The sequence below is a fragment of the Dicentrarchus labrax genome, unplaced genomic scaffold (assembly GCF_905237075.1).
Source record: "Dicentrarchus labrax unplaced genomic scaffold, dlabrax2021, whole genome shotgun sequence".
NCBI lineage: Eukaryota > Metazoa > Chordata > Actinopteri > Moronidae > Dicentrarchus > Dicentrarchus labrax.
In genome coordinates, this window is record NW_026136711.1 from 19,648,896 (window position 1) to 19,667,163 (window position 18,268).

The 18,268-nt window shown below is 39.8% G+C and overlaps 1 protein-coding gene across 2 annotated transcripts in view; it reads right to left on the reverse strand.

Annotated features, from left to right (window-relative positions):
- The window catches only part of srgap3 (SLIT-ROBO Rho GTPase activating protein 3), a 59,343-nt gene that overhangs the window by 26,064 nt on the left and 15,011 nt on the right, over positions 1-18,268 (reverse strand). For both annotated transcript variants that reach the window (XM_051415191.1, XM_051415190.1), the window contains exons 2-4: positions 16,929-17,124; positions 7,438-7,600; positions 2,811-2,873 (exon numbers count right to left, since the gene is read on the reverse strand). In XM_051415191.1, coding sequence (XP_051271151.1) covers positions 2,811-2,873; positions 7,438-7,600; positions 16,929-17,124 — 422 coding nt within the window. The remainder of the gene's footprint in view (positions 1-2,810; positions 2,874-7,437; positions 7,601-16,928; positions 17,125-18,268) is intronic.

The following is an 18,268-nucleotide window of genomic DNA, read 5'->3' on the forward strand; positions in this document are numbered from 1 at the left end:
TGGCAGCAATACATTTTCCACCTTAGCTGTGAAGTTTCACACAACTCCCACAATCCTCTTCTCATATTTAGAAAGAATGAGGCTCTGCGTCAACATTTGGATTTTTCATTTTCAGCCAGACTGCAGCTGAGGCCAAGTAGAGCATGAGGAGAGGGACCATCTGAGCTTTATTATGCAGCATCGAGAGGGGAGAATGGGTGGAACAGATATATCGTAAAACCATATTAATGTATAGAATAATGATCTTTTTCCAAGTGTTTCTGAACTTTACAGTGAACCTGAAACACAACCTGACACCAGAAACTGGAAATGGCCGGCAGGCATAACCTTTTGAAGAGGAACAATAATTGTGTTGTCAGTTATTAACATAAAGTAATAAAATGTAAAGTATCGCAGCCATGGTCAGTTTTTGAAGGTGTTTGATCAAAAACAGACATTTTAAAATGCATATTCCAGTAATTAAGATGTATGCACTTTTGATTATCACATGCTCCCCATAACACTAGCCTGTTTCAGCATCCAAATGTACAGATGGCAGGATCAGGGAGAGCTGCCAGCTCTGCCCTTTGGTAGTTTGACTCTCATCACATTGCACAGATGAATAAGTCATATAAGGAAGCTCTGCCATCTCTTCTGTTTCACCTCAGGGGGCATAAGATTGCTGAAGTTGCCTGGAGCTCGTCCAGTTTTGGGCACTAAGCCTCCCTCAATAAGAACCCGTCTCTGTAACAGTGCGGCACCAATACAGCATGTCCTTATCCCTGACATACGCTCATCTACCTGCAGGGTTTGCTGCAGAAAATCATACTAATAACAATTCAGTTCTTCCAGTTTTGACCATTGTAGAACAAATACAATACAACAAATAGTGAAGACAAAAGGAAAAAGGAAAAATCACCCGCAGATACAACAATGTTAATTAGAAACATTTATCATAACTTGTGCAACATTATTGCTCATGTTATCTGCCAGTGTTATAATAACACAGTCTGATATACTCACAGCCCATTTGAAAATACAACTGAGAAAATGTGGGCTTGGGAGACGTGCTGCCTCTATTAATACTTCACTTTAATTATGTTATACTGATTTTTGACTGTAAAAACTCAGTTGACAGTTAAATCCAAATAGAATTCATAAATAGAATAAAATATTAATTCTGTGTGATTTTCTGGGCTAAAACCAAACATATTGGCTATGTGAGGAAACATACATCCATTAAGCACCTTTTTTCATATTAAAACATATGGGCAGCAGCTGCAGGATGCCTGAGAGCTGATCGTTAAAAGAAAAAAAAGAGAACAAAAAAATGATATTTAGGGCTGGCAAAAGCTGAGAAAAAAAAAAAGAAATATATAAAGTGAGTGATGGTGACTACCTTTTTCTCAACAGACAAATCAAAATGAAGCAGAAGACCATTACAACACAACAACAAAGGTAGAGAGAACATATTGTACCAGTAGTACTGCAAAGCAAATTGGTGGCAGCAGATACAACAAAGCAACTGAGCTGGAACAGGTGTGTCCATTGTTATGAACACAAGACACACATTATGTAATCTACTCACTGATTCTCCTCAAAAGCTTTCTACCTCTCTAACGAATGATACAGTCATGTGTTGCAGGTTTCCACTGAGACAACCGGTGATGTGACCCCTGAGCAAGACCAGTGCTGAAGGAGCCACCAGATGTGAAAGTGCTTTGAGCCCAGAAACTGTCCGACTTGGAGAGAAATGTAGTGTTCCACTTCGTCATTTACAACTGCCCCACTCTTCCTCTGACTTGTTGTCATCAATCATCGTAATCCCATTTGTACTAGGAAGGTATGTAATAAATAAAACAAATGATTGAGTAATGAATCAATAATCTGACCATTTAAAAATACACCCTGAATATTTTTCCAATTTGACCAAACCAAATCAAACATCAATTGTTTATTACTTTATGTATTTACTGATCAATAAAGTATTTCTGATTCAGATTCTGTAGCACATTATCGTGAGCTTTTTGGAAGGCAAATTCACCATCCTTTAATCTACACCTAACCAAAACTAATAATATATACATGTATAATACAACAGCACTACAATAAACAGTCCTCTGTGAAGCTTACAATGTTCAGTTTTTGAAGTGTTGAAGCTGCAGTTTGTGGTGCAGTCATCTTGCATCGAACTGAGAGGTTTCTTATATTATGTCCATCCATTTAAATCAATGAGAGAATAAATAATAGAAACACCATAATGTAATTCAATTCAAGAGCACCCCAAATTACATCCTCCAAAATGACCATGAACTTGAATCAACACCTCTTTCATCTTTCGACAAAAGCTGAACATTATAACTTTCAAGAAGGTATATCATGGCTGTGCATTAGATTAAGCTAGCTGTATATAATGAACTGGTAGCTGAGTATATAATAGACATAGGTGGGCTAATGGCAATCATGCTATAATAAGGACATAATCAAATTAACTCCAGCCCTGCTGGGGTTTCCAGTTCTCAACACAGCCAACATGGTCACAACAGTGGGACTAGTATTTGCTTAACTTGGTGTGTACACTTGGGCAAAGTGAAACATTTTTAGTAGACACTTTTAAAGACTAATACAATTTCCCAATAGAACTTAAGAAAAGAAAGCACATGTATTTTGTACTGTAGATTGAACAAAGAAAGGTGATAAAACAACAACAAAAAAGAAAGGACATGAAATAAAATGTCAGAAAGACAGAGAGAGGAAAAAGAACTGGATGAGTTCAGTGATGAGATATGGTGTGAGGGATCGATCTGTAGGAAATATGGTATATTACTTACAGTGTAAAGTTCATTTGTCACCTTCACCAGCTCCTCGTGCATCTGGATCCCAATGTCCTTGCTCTGAAACATAGCGAGCAGAAAGAACCGAGGTGAGAAAACAAATAATGTTTGAGCCTTCAGCTGTGACCTGCTGGAACAAACTCAGTTGGTTATGCTGACACTATGACTTTGGTGAGTCACCGAGAAATATCTCGACAACTACTGGATGGATTGGCACAGAAATTGGTATAGATATTTAAGGAAATCAGAGGATGCATCCTGATGACTTTTCACCAACAACTCAGAACTTCCCACACTTAAATTCATGGAAAGATGTCTTTAAAAGCATTGACTGATCCTTTAATGCTTACCAGTGGATAAACCTGGTCCCCTTAGGCCTTCAATTGCAATAGCAGTTGATTTTAAGACATGTAACAGTGAGTGATGCCACATTCACATTTAGTTTCCTGCGATTATTGCACGTTACATTGCACTTCTTATTTAGGCTTTTGAAAAGTTGCATGTTTGTCTTCTGTTACCTCTCTCTGTGTGTGTATGAGTGAGTGTGTGTGAAGTGCGTCAAGACAATGTGTGACATCCTCTGACAAGAAAAAACACTGTCTATTGATGTTTCAATGTGCTCTGCAGACATGATAAAAATCAATAATATCTCAAGAGGAACAACAAGTCCTGTTTCCAGGTTCATATCTTTATTTTAACAGTGAAAATATTGCTCAAGCCACCATTTCTCTCTAATTTGTTTTGTTGGGGATCTCACTTAAGAAACTGTCAGAGATACAGTGAACACCTCCTGCAGCTGCACAGTCAAATCTCTCTCACAGCTTTTAATGCACATCCACCTCGACTTTTTCGAGTCACACTGCACAGCTTGTGATCAAAAACAGGGGACACACCTGGACTGGAAGAAGAAGAACTGACAGAGTGAATGTAATAACATCTGTTTGTGTGGGAGAGAAGCATAAAGCCTTTATTTAAAGCATTCAAGGTGAGAAAATACACCAACAGCTTCAGTTTGAAAAACACATTGAAAAAAATAAACAGAAACCAAAATTCTTCTGTCGGAAAGTTATAGAAAGATGTTGTGTTTGAGAAAGAGTGATACAAAAAAGAACTTCAGTTCACTCACAAACAAAAAACTGTCTCCCTGCTAATTTCACTACACTTGGTTCTAAACTACATTAATATTTTAATTCAGACTTTTCCATTTGCCAATTTGTAGCCTCGTGTATTTAGACATACTGTAGATGCAATGTCTGTAATGTCGGCCATATAACCAAGTGTTCTCCTGCCAGCTGCAGCAGCTTGGTTTAATTCCACCATCTAATCCCATATTCTGATGTTTGGCATTTTTTTTCTTCTGTCATCAAAGCTGAGAACACACGTTAGAGCCAGTTTTTGTATTGGTCACAATGTTTTCACAATATGCCACATTACCAAAATGAAAGTTACATTTTCTATGATTTATCAAATAATAACAATCTTATTTGTGTACATTTTTGGATCTAATGTAGTTCATGTAGATGATGACAACCACATGCTGTAGAAGGAAGAGGCGGGGGAGAGTTTGCTTTAACCGGTAGAGGAGGCCAGCAATGTTGCCTTGTTTCTGGTTTGCTAAAAGAGAAAAATAAAACAGTATCTGCAACTGTGGCATTGTGATTTGGGTTTTTCCATGTGTTAGTCAATAAATTGAGCTATCTAAGTTTGAAAGAACAGGCCACCACAGAGCCACCCCTGTAACTGTTGGTTATTATTGCTGTGCAGGTAATAGCAAGAAAAGTACATGGCTACATACAACAAACTTTCACAAAGCCTGGCTGCTGTGAGGAACGAGAGTAAGTAATGTGAAACACTATAGTAGAAAACATGAAAGCTGACTTATAGGGAATAAAAATGAGACTAAAACATCAAAACAGATACACCTTGCCAGTCAACTTTTAAAAGTCCAGTGTGTAAAATTATGTAGGATCTATTGGCAGAAATTGAACGTAATGTTCATAAGTATGTTTTTATTATATATATTTATAGAGAGAGAGAAATAGTTGTGTTTTTTGTGTTGATGCCATTTTTATCTACAGAGAGAGTGGGTCCTCTTCTACGGAGTCCGCCATTTTGAACCGCCACTGTTGTTTTTCCTGCACGCTTAGAAGGTTAGCTAGGTTAGCTGTATTCAAATGGATGCAGTCTGCAGCTTCACCACTAGATTCCACTGAATCCTACACACTATTCCTTTAAGAGGAACAACTGTGAAAAGTGAAAAGGTCAATAAAATAAAGGCCATGTTGGTGAGTCAAAAAATTAAATTTGGAGATTGACCATACAGTTAATTAGGTTAGACAGGTGGGCTGTTGGTTTGCGGCTAACAATAGTCGATGTCTACAATGCTGCAAAAGGTGCTCAGCATGTGGTTTCCTGTCAAATATGGTAATAATATCTAAAATAGCAGAACATTTTCTGTACACCCCCTGTGCTCTCTAACTAATATTAGGCACTTCTTTCAACAGTGTCAACAACTGACTCATTAATTCTGTTGCAACACAGTGACTCAGCAAGACGCATAATAGCCATCGCACATATGAATCATTATGAGACGTATCATTTTCTGAAAGATCAATATAACAAGGAGGAGCTGCTGTGCTGAAAGAAAACCCCACTGCACCTTTCACAGTATAGACAATGACTAACGGAACAGAGACAGGGCAGGTACTCATGCACTTCTTTTATGAACACACCCACACCCCCCCCACACACACACATCCCAAATAAAACCATTCCTAACCACCCGTTCAGAAGGATTCATAGACAGATGAAAGTTAACATTTTTGTCCACACCCTGCTCGGCTATAATAACTGTGCTTGAAAAAACTTGCTACTGGTGAGTCAGAGACACAACTAATCATCAGAGAGGGAAAAAAACACAAAAACATCTTGCTCCAACAGCGCACTAAACTAGATTATGAAATGTACCCAGAGGAGATAAAAACAAAAATAACCATAGTAAAATAGACGGGATATATTGTTTTAACTTTGTTTTTATCTGGAGTGCAGGCATTGAGTCCTACTCAAGCAAGCGTCGGACAGAACGTGATAAATGGGGAAAATCCTCAGAGGGCTCCAGCAGCTGGTGAATGGCATCTGTATGCATCAGTGGCTCTGAAGTGAGACAGACTGCAGCATGTACTGCAGAGGCTCAGGGGGAGCAGGGAGGGTTCAACCAGCGAGTGAACAACTGTGATGCAACACAATGTAAGATCTGTGGCAGGTCATATTGTAACAGCCCTTATAGTAACGCTTGTGACTATACATTCGGAAAATCTTCCCTTTATGAAAGGCAAAAAGTAGCACAGTTGCATCCGATGTAGTTTATTAATTTATTCTCTTTGCAATTAATTTATACAGAGAGTCACGGAGTATTGAGCAGACAGCAGGGAAACTGCCTTCTGTTCATTCACTTTTGCCACTTCTGCTGTAATTGCATTATTTGACAGCTTTCCTTGTTGTTATTCTCAGACATAAAAAAAATATACTACAACTAAATAACACAGAAAATTATGACAACCTTAGACTAGACACAACCAAGAGAAAAACTATTAATCAATCAATAAATAAATGAACAGTAATAGCATCACTGAAAACATTTTTTAAGATGATAAAACAGATATTTTATGTAAGCAATGACAGAAAACCGATGATTTATATATGTATATAAACATATATATATATATATATAGTATATAAATTACAATCTATCACCAATATTCCCACTATAAGTCACAGTTTTGGTCGTTTTTTATGTTAGACAAGCCCTTGATGAAGTTTTTGTCAACAGCTGTACTTTTTGTCCTTGATCACCTTGTCATGTCCGACAGTCAATCATCCAAAGCTCTTTCATTCATTTCAGTTTTAATTTTCTCCAGTGCTCCATGACATTTTTGATACATTATTTATACCTCCCAATATGTCTGCCAGCAAGCAGCAGCAGAGCCATCCATTCATTCCTTCAAATATAGAAAACGCTTCCTGAGGGCACCTGACTTAAAAAGGATGGAATGTTTCTCCCTTTTCAGCTTTGGCACATTTTCTGACAAACACAAGCATCCACACACACGTACAGAGTCATATGTGAATGGAGCCTAGTAAGTAGAGTGTAGCTCACCTACAGGAAGGCCTGCAAGGTGAAAACACGGTTCCAATGTTTGGATAAGACCTCAATCATCTCTGCTATGTGCTGACAGCGCGCCAAACGTTGCTCACACTAGTCGGGCCTGCAGGGTGTTGGACCAGTCTTGGGCCAGGGGGTCTCAGCTTCACTTTTCCCATTCCCATATTTTGACAGAACTTCTACACCTTCTATAAACTCCATGTATGCTGAGTGAAAGCACCACGTTTGTTTCGGCTACCATCAGTCTGAATGCTACGGCCAAACTGAACTAATTTCAGCTGCTGCGAATTGTAACTTGCTAGTTCAACTTTGTAGTAACATGGAGGCACAAGAATGAACTCAGCAAATAAAAGCTTAAAGCTAATTGCTTGGTTATTGTGTTTTGGACTCCTGGACTGGATATTTTGTGCACTGGTGATGAGAGAGTAGTAGTAAAAAGGGGAGGGTGATAGTCTCACTGACCTTCTTGAACAGGCGGATGACGTCCTCGCTGATCTGGGCCAAGCGAAGGATGACATTGTTGGTGTAGATGTCGCTGAGGGTGGCATGGTCACGGCTCTCTCGCCTCGTCTGGTTCAGCACCAGGTACCAGCAGTTTACTGAGGACAGCAGGTGCTGGTCCTTCCTGAAAAAAATAGAGGGGTATAGGATTATTAGCCAGGATAATATGGATAGCTGGTAATGTATTTTTATGGTCATTAAATACATTAGGAATAACAACTGTGAGTGGCTACTGGCGCTTTTAGCTAAATGCTTGTGTCAAAATGCGACCATGCTCACAATCACAAAGGTAGTGCGCTAATGTTTGTCAGATAAAATTTTTGTTTATGCTTATTACCTGATTAGCACTTAACATAAAGTAGATCTGAGGCTGGTAGGAATGTCACAAGTTTTGAAGCTATTTGGTCATAAACCAGAGTATTGGACAAAGTCAAATTTTAACCAGATGACGGCGTCGGATAAAAAAATGAAGGGATCAACAGAGTTATTACACCCTTGAGGGGACATGAATATCTGTACCAAATTCTATGTGTATTTACCAAATAGCTGTACAGAAAAGCACAAATGTCCAGTTCACAGTGGTCATGATCATGTCCTCTGGGGATCACAAATGTCTGCACAAACTTGCATGGCAATACATCAAATAAATTGCCATCCCAAGAGCAACGCTAAAAAAATATTCAGAATTTTTATCTATTCTAATAACTAGATGGATATTGAACAAATTAAAGATGAAAGCATTTGAAGTTATTGTTACAGTAAACAATATAACTAAAGATATGATCTGCTAAGACAAGACAACCGTTGTGAAATAAAAATAAATACAATACAATACAATGTTTGCTTCTTTCTGAATGTCTTCCTCCCTTACGCCATCATTTCCATTCTCTCTTCCATCACACTCCAAACAATGCTAAGGTCTAGTGAGGCATCAACTTGTTAAATGCACAATACTGGTGACCATAATGATCCAGAGAGTCATGGACCCTGATTGCTGCATAATCAGTTTAAACCATAAAACCGCCTCAGGTGCTTTCAAATAGAACCACCAAGGCACAACCACATAGACATTGAACCGGACGCAGGCACACAGACGCAATCCCTTCAAACCCATACCCTTGTCTGGATCCTATCGGAGTATTAATCAATCAACCAACCCCGAGGAAGAGACAAAGAGAGAGAGAGGGAAATGAGAGCAAAGGAGGGAGAGAGCCAGAGCAGGGTGGGGGATAAGGTTTCACTGTGGAGCAGAAAAAAGGGATGAGCAGCACCAACATCAAAGAGCCCCCCTTCAGAGAGCTTCCATAATGCTAATCACATCTAATGAAGTTGATATCTAGCTACACAGAGTGCTTTCCCCATTATTCCTTTACTTAACTCTGGCCCTGAACACACTTACATCACGCTGACAGGACACCAGCACATTCTTGTGCTAGTTCTCATACCATCAGAAAACAAAATGGCATGTGTAGTAAACTTCATCCATCTATTACTGGGCCTGCTTCTTCACTGTTAGATTGAGAATGGTGTCCTGCGATGCACTACGTCTGAAAGGGGAGTCAATTAATTCGCGATTACAGAAATGTAATGGTAATTTGAAAGAGCTGAGAAAATCCAGTCATCAGTCCACTCCACATTTCACTCTCGCAATCAAAAAGTAATAATAAAAACTGATTAAACTGGACATTAATTTGCCGTATCAAAATGACCTGACTGACAGACTTTGTAGACATTGGGTAGGATTTTAGGTTTTACTAACAATAGAGGACCTAATGTGGACCATATTATCCTTCACTCCACTGGGATGGCCTATTTCTACTGTCTCACCTAATTTTGTGCCAGTTCCGCTTGACTGACCTATCTGCCTGTAAGGGATGCAACTCCTTGGTGTATAATTGCTGTTTTTGGTTGAGAGGTTTAGGGAACAAGCACCTCTACTCTCTGCTAATCCCTAAAAGTGGTCAGAGATGCTTCATCGCACCCCTCAGCACAACCAACCTTGCATTTTAGTCCCTTTTTAAGTCCCTCAGCTTTCCCCCTAAAACACTGGTCTCTGTGCACTACAGGTAAATCAGGTTAAAGTATATTTTTTGGACTTTTATTGCCTTTATTACAGTGACAGCTGAAGATAGACAGGGGGGGCAGAGAGAGAGGGGATGACATGCATCAGAGAGCCGCAGGTTGGATTTGAACCCTGGGCCGCTGCAGAAAGGACTCAGCCTCACTACATGGGTCGCCAGCTCTACCCACTGAGCTATGTGGGCGCCCAAATCCTGGCCTTTTTGCCTTTTTGATGGCTAAAGTGCTTGTGGATCTGTCGTCCCCAATATAATATTGTTGCTAAATCTGCAGCTTGAGTCACTTTTTCCTTTTACATTAGATGTTTCATTTGATTACCTGGTTATTTACTTTTCATGACACACCAATAATATTAGAATTTAACCGACAATTAAGGAATTTATTAGACTTAAAGGTATTTTTGCTCTGCAAGAATATATGTCTATAGGCATGGTAGTGCCTGAGCTAAATGCTAATGTCAGCATGCTAACATGTTCACAATAACAATGCCAACATGCTGACGTTTAGCAGGTATAAGGTTTATCATGTTTTTAGTTTGACATGTTTGCATGCTAACTTGCTAATTAGCACTAAATACAAAAAAAGCTAAGGATGATGGGAACATCATTAGTAGGCTATTGGGCAAATTAAGATTTAGAACTGATGATAGCACTACATGACCCAGAGTATCACCAACATTATTAAAATGCATCCTCATCACGTTTACCTATCTGTACAAAAGTTTGGAAATCCATCAAGTAGATATGGAGATCTTTCAGTCGACCAGTTGAGCTGCTGGTGTTGCTTAATGAAAAAGTCAAAGTCAGTAGGTTTCAATCCATGACTGTCTGTACAAACTTGCATGACAATCCATTTAATTACAGACACTTATCAACAGAGGTCTCACTAACTATTCTCATCAACTACTGAATTTGAAAAGAAATTTTGACAGAAAAACTATTATTATTTGGTCAAAAAAATCTGTAAATGAATGAATAGGAAGGTGTGGAAGTGACCAGGTATATGTTCTTAATGTTCAGGGTTAAAGCCTTGAAGAGAGAAACAGACAAAGGACACAAGATCTCTTTTCCCCTAGTCGCTGTCCTCATTTCACAGGAATTAGGAGCAGAAGGTCGATAATTAGGCCTGTGCCAGCTGCATCTCTGGGAGCTGAGTATTTTAACACAGTAATAAATGTAGCTCCTTGACTTGTTTTATGGGACAGAGGCACTACCCTTTCTATACCGGCTCTTATACAGGCCTATCTATCACAAAGGTTCGACTTCAGCATGCAGCAAAACTCATTCTCCCATCTCTACGCCGTACCTACTTCTGCTCGCTGATTTCCCGTAAAAAGGCTGAGTATCAGTCGAGAGCCTGTGGGTCAATTAATCTAAAGGGGCTTTGAATAGGTTGGCTTTGGATGGCTCCATGCCCTCGGTATTTATACACAGGATATCATTAACATGCAGAAGGCAAACGATGAGCTCTGAGAGTCTCTAGAGAACTGAGAAGGAAGAGGAGGAGGAGAGACAAGTGCAGCTTTCTGGCATCCTATTACATCTGTCTCATTCTGCAAAGCACTGCCTGGCTGTCTCCATGTTTTTTTTACAAGGTCTGCATTGCCTCACTGCCCCTGTGAGGCAGATACATACATGCAGTATAATCTGTGAATGCATGGGAGAGCGTGAAGAAGATCAGACACAGAGACAGTGGAAGTGAATAAAGAAACAAAGAGTATAGAATATTGCAATAATCCTTTGATTCAAGGATAAACTGATGGCAAGCTGTCACCATAACATCCATACACCGAAGAAGTAAGCATTGTGTAGAACAGTGCATGTGCTTTAGTCACGGCTGCACTGGATGCCACCATCTAATCACCCAGAGCCTATGATGTGTCTGAGCCAGGATTTCCAGAAGGAAGTGTGTATTTATCAAACCAGGACTCGGCTCTGTGAAGGCCTTTAATCCCCTCCACACTGCCTGCCTGCTGCTTATCAATGAAACAGCCAAGGAAAAGGAGACAGAGCCAAACACAGTTTCAAAAGACAAGGGGCACGTGGGCACATGCCGCCAGCTTTGCCATTCAAATTTTCTTTGCCCCCGTTTTCAAGCAGGGCTTCAAAATGCTACATTGCTGATTTGCACATCATGTAGCAGGGTCTTTTTTTTTTTGAGAGGACAGTGCCAACATTTGATAATGCACAGCTGCACAGACACAGGGGCCGGACCGGAGCAGAGCACAGTGCAGCGTCAATGAAGAGGAGGCAAGGGTTTGACAAGATCTGAAAAACAAACTGCAAACCAGCTAATCTATTGATGTTGTACATGCTGACTTCCACCAGCTTGACTTGTCAACCTGACAAGAGCAGGGGTTTGACTGCTGTGTTCAAACAATTCAAGCCTGGACGGATACGGTTTAACCTTTTACCCTTACCCAGCTATGGCTCAACAACATAGCTACACAAAATGAGACTACAGCTAGCTGTCGTTTAATGCCAGTGCGCAAAGCCTAAAAAGCATCTGGTACTATCCTACAGCAGCAGACATCATTCTTCATAATTATATCATAACTAAAGCATTGCATCACACTGTTTCATAGGGGCTTTTTAAAGATCGACGTGTTCTGGCTACACTACACATGCTGGAATATCCATTGATACATTTTCAAAGCTGTGCCTTGCTGACCATGAAATCAACAGAGACATCACTTGGAAATGAGCTAGAACAAACTAAAATAACTCAAATATACTCCACAAAGATCTGGTGCTGTAAAGATACCAAACACTTTTCTCCCCCAGCTCCTCCCAAACCAATCGCTTGGATACACACAAAGAGATTAACCCACACACACACACACACACACACACACACACACACACCAATTTGGACACCACTACAAGCCCTGTCTTATCTTTCCCAGACAGGTTATTTTCTATATCAATATTGCATGAGTTGCCTTTCTAATGGTGCTATGTTATATCTGTCTGTATGACAGGCAGACGATACCGATTGTCTCTAATTTGATGAGCTACATTTAATATCCCATTCATGATATACCCTGAAACGTCTGGTCCATAATTAAAATCAAGTTAGCCATTGTCTCTCAGGAACTGTGAACCGGTAAGAAAAAAAGGAAGTGGTGCACTATCTGGCAAAGCAACTCCAGTATGAAGCAGCTAAGTAACCCTTGAGTGTGTCTTTTCACTGTGGCAAATGAGGTAAAGTAGAAGAGCAAAATTATCGTTGGTCGGGTTGCTGCGGTGTAGCTGTAGCTGCAGTAGCTGTAAATCACAGTGGCATTCAGCTTGCTAATGAATCTGCACTGGAAGGGTTCAGCCAACAGACTGTAGGCTGTGATCCAGCACATATGGAAGTCCGTCCAGGTCAATATGACTCAATTTTACTGCTCTGTTTTGATCAAAAATATAAAGGTATAACTAGGCACAAGATACAAGGCTGCTTCTGAAGTAGTCCTCTGCAGTATGATGCAGAGTTTACAGAGCACACTTTAAAAAAAAAAATAAATACATTTACTGAAAGATACATGCATGCTGAAGGGTGTCGGGAACACAGACAAAACCAAAAGCAGCTAATTGTGTATACAAAATAAAGAGGCTTAAGGGTATAAAATGTTTTGTTAGGGTGTCAGCCGTGCCTCTCCCATGTGCGTCTGCTGGGCGTGGTCCCTCTCTCCTGTCGTTCTACCTGCAGCTGATCAGTTAATCGACTCTACAAGCCTGTGCAGTACTAAACCTAGACTTCACCAGACCGTCTCCACAGTCGTACAGACATAACAGCTCAGTACTCATCCTTGCTAGTTTGTTTTTTGTGCTCTCCTGATCTTTTCTTCTAATCCTGTGCTCTGCCTGTGTCTCAGGTGCCTAAATACCTGCCATGTCCAGCCATGTCCTTGTCTTCTGTCTGCCAGTTTGGACAATAGATCCACAACACTCTTGCCTGCTATGATCCCTAGTACCCCACTACACTCTAAGAAAACCCCCAGCTAAACCTTCAGATCCATCTTCAACTTTTGTGACAATAACTTACCTAAACTTCTGTCTCCTGGTCCCTGGTTCGTATTTGTGTCCAAAACTGAACAGTTTTCCCTATTTTTGATAGTGCACGGTTGGGCTTTATGCCACCGAAGTGTTTTTACTGGACACACACACAAGTGTTTTCTTGCCTAGGCCTATTTGGTGTTTTGGTGGCTGGCCATGAATTTAACTACACTAAAGTGGAAGGAAAGACACAGTAAAGGGCGTGTCACAGCTGATTACCAGGATTGGTGGTTGCCTGCATGCTCAGGCAAGGAGTGCATGGCACAAGGTTATGTTATAAGCCTTTTTGTGGCTTCACCAAAAGCATAAACACATTTTGGAAGATAGTGGCCAGTTTGAATTTAATGGACACTGTATATTCTTTAAGCAGGAAAAATGAAGACTTTTCATTTTAATACGAGTTTGTGTGGTTTGTATGTCGACTAGCAGACTTTCAGTGTGAAAAGTGAAGATTGAAAATGACATCCTCTATAGGAAGATGCATAGGTAGTAGCCTCCCACCTACACTTCCTCTGTGGTCTGTCACTCTTGTTATTAGGTTGTATCACTTTTTTTTTTAATTTAGTTTAAATAAAGCAAGTAACATGCATTTAAAAAAGTGTCATACCCGTATGTCGATTTAGGTGTGTGTGTGTGTGTGTGTGTGTGTGTGTGTGTGTGTGTGTGTGTGTATGTGTGTGTGAGAGATGAGTGAGTGTGTGACGCTGCACTGAGACATTTGTTGGCTTCAGGCTTTTACTCCATGATCTTGGCAGTGTGCAAGTGAAATATTATTAGAACATGTGTCTGAGGATCAGGTGTTTTTGCAAACACCTGTCCCTCGATGTGTGGGAGAGACCAACTGTACAGTCCAAAGGTTAAGCCACTGTGTCTCAGCAGCAACAGCACAGTTCTGTCTACTATCAGCCAGAGTGAATCATGCCTCCTCTACCACAGCTGGATTCAATTATCCTATCAAATCCTCCTCCATTTCACACACACTGCTCTCAGTACGTATGCACACACTTCTACATGATCATATTCTGTGTGAAGAATATGTGACTGAAGAAAAAGTACTTTGATTTTCTGACCCACATTGTGTGTCTACTGTTAATTTGTGACCAATAAAATCACAAAGGCAGGAAGAGCAGGTATATCCAATAATAACTAATATTGGCTGACCAAGAGGGAAGGTGAACCTGATGGAAGTTTACATTGTCCAAACTGCCCAAATAAGAGCAGAAAAGTACTGTATGCACACACTATGTATTTTTAATGTTGCACTACTATATATGCATGTGCAGAAGTCAACATTACTGTGCGATTAAATGTATCAATTGTATTTAATGTATTAACTGTATATATAGTATATGTAAAGTATATGGAGTCAATCTATTTTCTGTATTCTGGCCTCTTCATGTTACACATTACAACTTGAAAGTAAGATTTAAAATATGAAAATGTTAAGAATGCAGTCCTCCTGTTTCCATTTGTAAGAATCATGGCTGGGGTTAGACTGCATACACCGTGTGTTGGTGTAGATTTATGTCTGAGATCTTCTGCCAGATCACAGCTGGGTTAGTGTCCCATTTCCAGACTCAACTAATCTTGTCTGCTCGCCCGAGGTGCTTGATTTTGGGAGCGGCAGCGCTTAATTTCATGCCCTGCGTGAGTCATGTACCAATGTGTTAGTGGTGGTTTCTGTGCAAACGATCCCTCTTTTTTTTACCAGCGTACATTTCAGTGTTAAGTCTAAATGGGTCAAGGCTACGGGTGGCATGATTTTGATCTGGTGACATTCAGTGGTCTTCCTTATTCATTGTTTCCTTCATGCCTAAAATGTATGCCTCCTGCCTTTGTACTCTGCCATCGGCTTAACCTTTCTCTTCGAAACAGTGTTTATTTCAATAAGATATTACATGCAAAACAAAAAGGAAATTATTCACGCTATAATTGCAATATTATAACTTAAATGTAATTCTGTTATTCTGTCATTTTAAAGTTAAAGTTAAAGTCCTACTATAGAGGTTAATCTAGCCAACAATGTAGAAAACTCAATACCAATAACACTGTGCGGTACCTGTACTAATCTATGTTGGATAATTACATGGTTTTTAATTTAATATCAACCTCCACGCTGATTCTGCTGCAACCCACAGGTTTCTGTCTGAGGCAGAGCTTGTTGAGAGTATGCCATATTTGTACATAATGGATGTATAATGAAGCATAAACCTTTGCTCAAAGCATTCTTCCATAGAGTTAAGTGCTAAATTACAGTGTCACGAGTGCACTGGATTTGTTATGTCCACCCCTCAACCGTCTTTAACTTCTTTAATGAACTGCATTCTCATCATCATCACCATCATCATGCCAGAACCAGCTGACATTTGAAGACGTCATAAAGATCTTGACAGTAATAATAGATATTCCTTCACAGTGCATAATGATAATGGAGTGTTTTGTTGTTTAGTTCTGCACTGTAATCAAAGAAGGCACTATAGGGCTGGGTCTTATGGTCAGGTTATAAATAGTGTTCAGAGGAGGATAAAGTCACTTGGCATACTGTGCTCTGGGTTCATACTGAAGGAGAAAAGGGGCATTTACTTTACAAAAAATACATTCAAACTGAACAAAAAGCACTTGCGTTAAAGTAAATAACATTAAGGAAAGCAAATATGAAAATGCTGCTTCTTTCAAACAACAACGCACAAACTAGGGGCATAATTTCCACCAAGGATGAGGGAGACCTTTGCCTCTCATTTTTCAAAATCCAGTTTCCTAGTTTAAGTTATATTTCCTCAGTTAGATCTCTCTAAACAATATATTGTTACTGTCCAGCCATCGAAATCCAGATGAGAGGTGATAAAAACGCTGATATGCAGGCTTCAGTTATTACAGTGTTCTAGTAGTAATCAACTTAACGAGCAATGCTTATCGGTTAACAGTGGACTTTATTTTGCCCTGGGTTTTCACCTCTCAGGCTACTGCCCAGCCCTTTGATATTGATTGAATTTATACCTGCACCCTGAGAGAACCACTACTCCGGGATGAAAAAATACAGCAAACCTATCTGCCCTTTTTTTGTGTTTAAACAAACAATCTACAGTTCTTACACTTTATTTTTTATCCTAAAAATATAATTGAACATCAATCACATATTTAATTGTAGATAAGACAGTAAACGACAGTGCTCTATTTTAGTAAATATCATGCACATTCAATATTTATCTATCATACAGAATGAGGTCAGCATTCCAATGTTCTTCTATGTTCATTTGGAAAGCATACTGTAGATATACATAAATTATAGGAAATATCATTAATCATCACTCTGCAGGGAGGGGAACTCACTTGAACTGTTGGTGTTCCCTGGAGCTGCGGATCTTAGAGGAGAACCTCTCGGACAGTTTCTCTAAGCTGCGGGAGTATTCCAGCTGAATCTCTGATTTGCGGCGGAAGAACTCCTGCAGGTCCTGAAGCAGCTGAATACGAGACTCAGACTGTTGCTCCAAGCATTTGAACTGCTCCACCAGCTGGTTACGGATCTCTGTCCATCAAAACACCAGACAAAAATGGTATGAGTCATCTGTTTACACTGCTGTCACAACATGTCTTGGTCAAAAATGTCACGAAAATGTCAAGCACTGCTTGTGTATTACATTATTATTATTTGCCCTACAGAGCATATTTCTCAGGTATCCATCTTCAGTACACTAACTTCAGTTTCTGCATTGCCACAGTAATGAGGATGATTATCAACAGGATTCTGGGTGTTACAGGGGATATTTCAGCCAGTATCAGCCACTAAAACAAACAGAAATGGAAAGAAAATACTCCAGGCGCAAAAATCAACGATTTAATATGATGACCAGCAAATGCCATCCTATCTTACCATTTAAGATAGGATTTTGCAGTACCCATATTGTGTGCTAATAATATTTTACAGGAAATATGTAAAGAGCAACATGTTCCCAAAGCCCTCTAACACAAGCCAAGCAGGGATGATAAAGATAAGATAAGATAAGATAAGATATTCCTTTATTTGTCCCACAATGGGGAAATTCCAATGTTACAGCAGCAAAGTGGATAGAGAAAATGAATCATCTGTAATCTTTTTTATAATTTGGTGTACACAACAACCATCAGATGTTTTTCTTTTACTTGTCTAAGCCATTTCATAACACTTCTTCAGACTGGCAGCAACCATAAAGTCTCTAGCTGAGAGTGAGAATGACCATTGAGGCTCCTTGCCAAGCCAGTAAGATGACCTGTGTGTATGACCTCTCATAAGTGTCTACACTCTGGACGTACTGTGAGATCAAACTGACTTAATGAGAATCTAATGCACTCCCTCACTTGGATCGAGTAATAGAGTAACATTTCTGCCTGAGAGGAAACTAATGCCGCCAGATAGCTGCTACAGATCCTTCATGCCAGTGAGAACCCACGAGAGAAACCTGATTCCTTTGTAGAGCTGTCATCAGCAGCAATGATGCCTCGGCTCAGGAACAGAGAAAGGCCTATTTTGCAGAACAAAAACTCGACCTGATGGAAGGAGCTACAGTAAACAGGAAGCGTGGTGTCACTTTTGAAAAGGAAGGAAAACTCTTGAACTAATGAGTGTTCTTTGTTAGAAAGCAATAAAAGAAAAGGTTTTTTGATCATCTCATGTTAAAGATGCTTTATTGTCA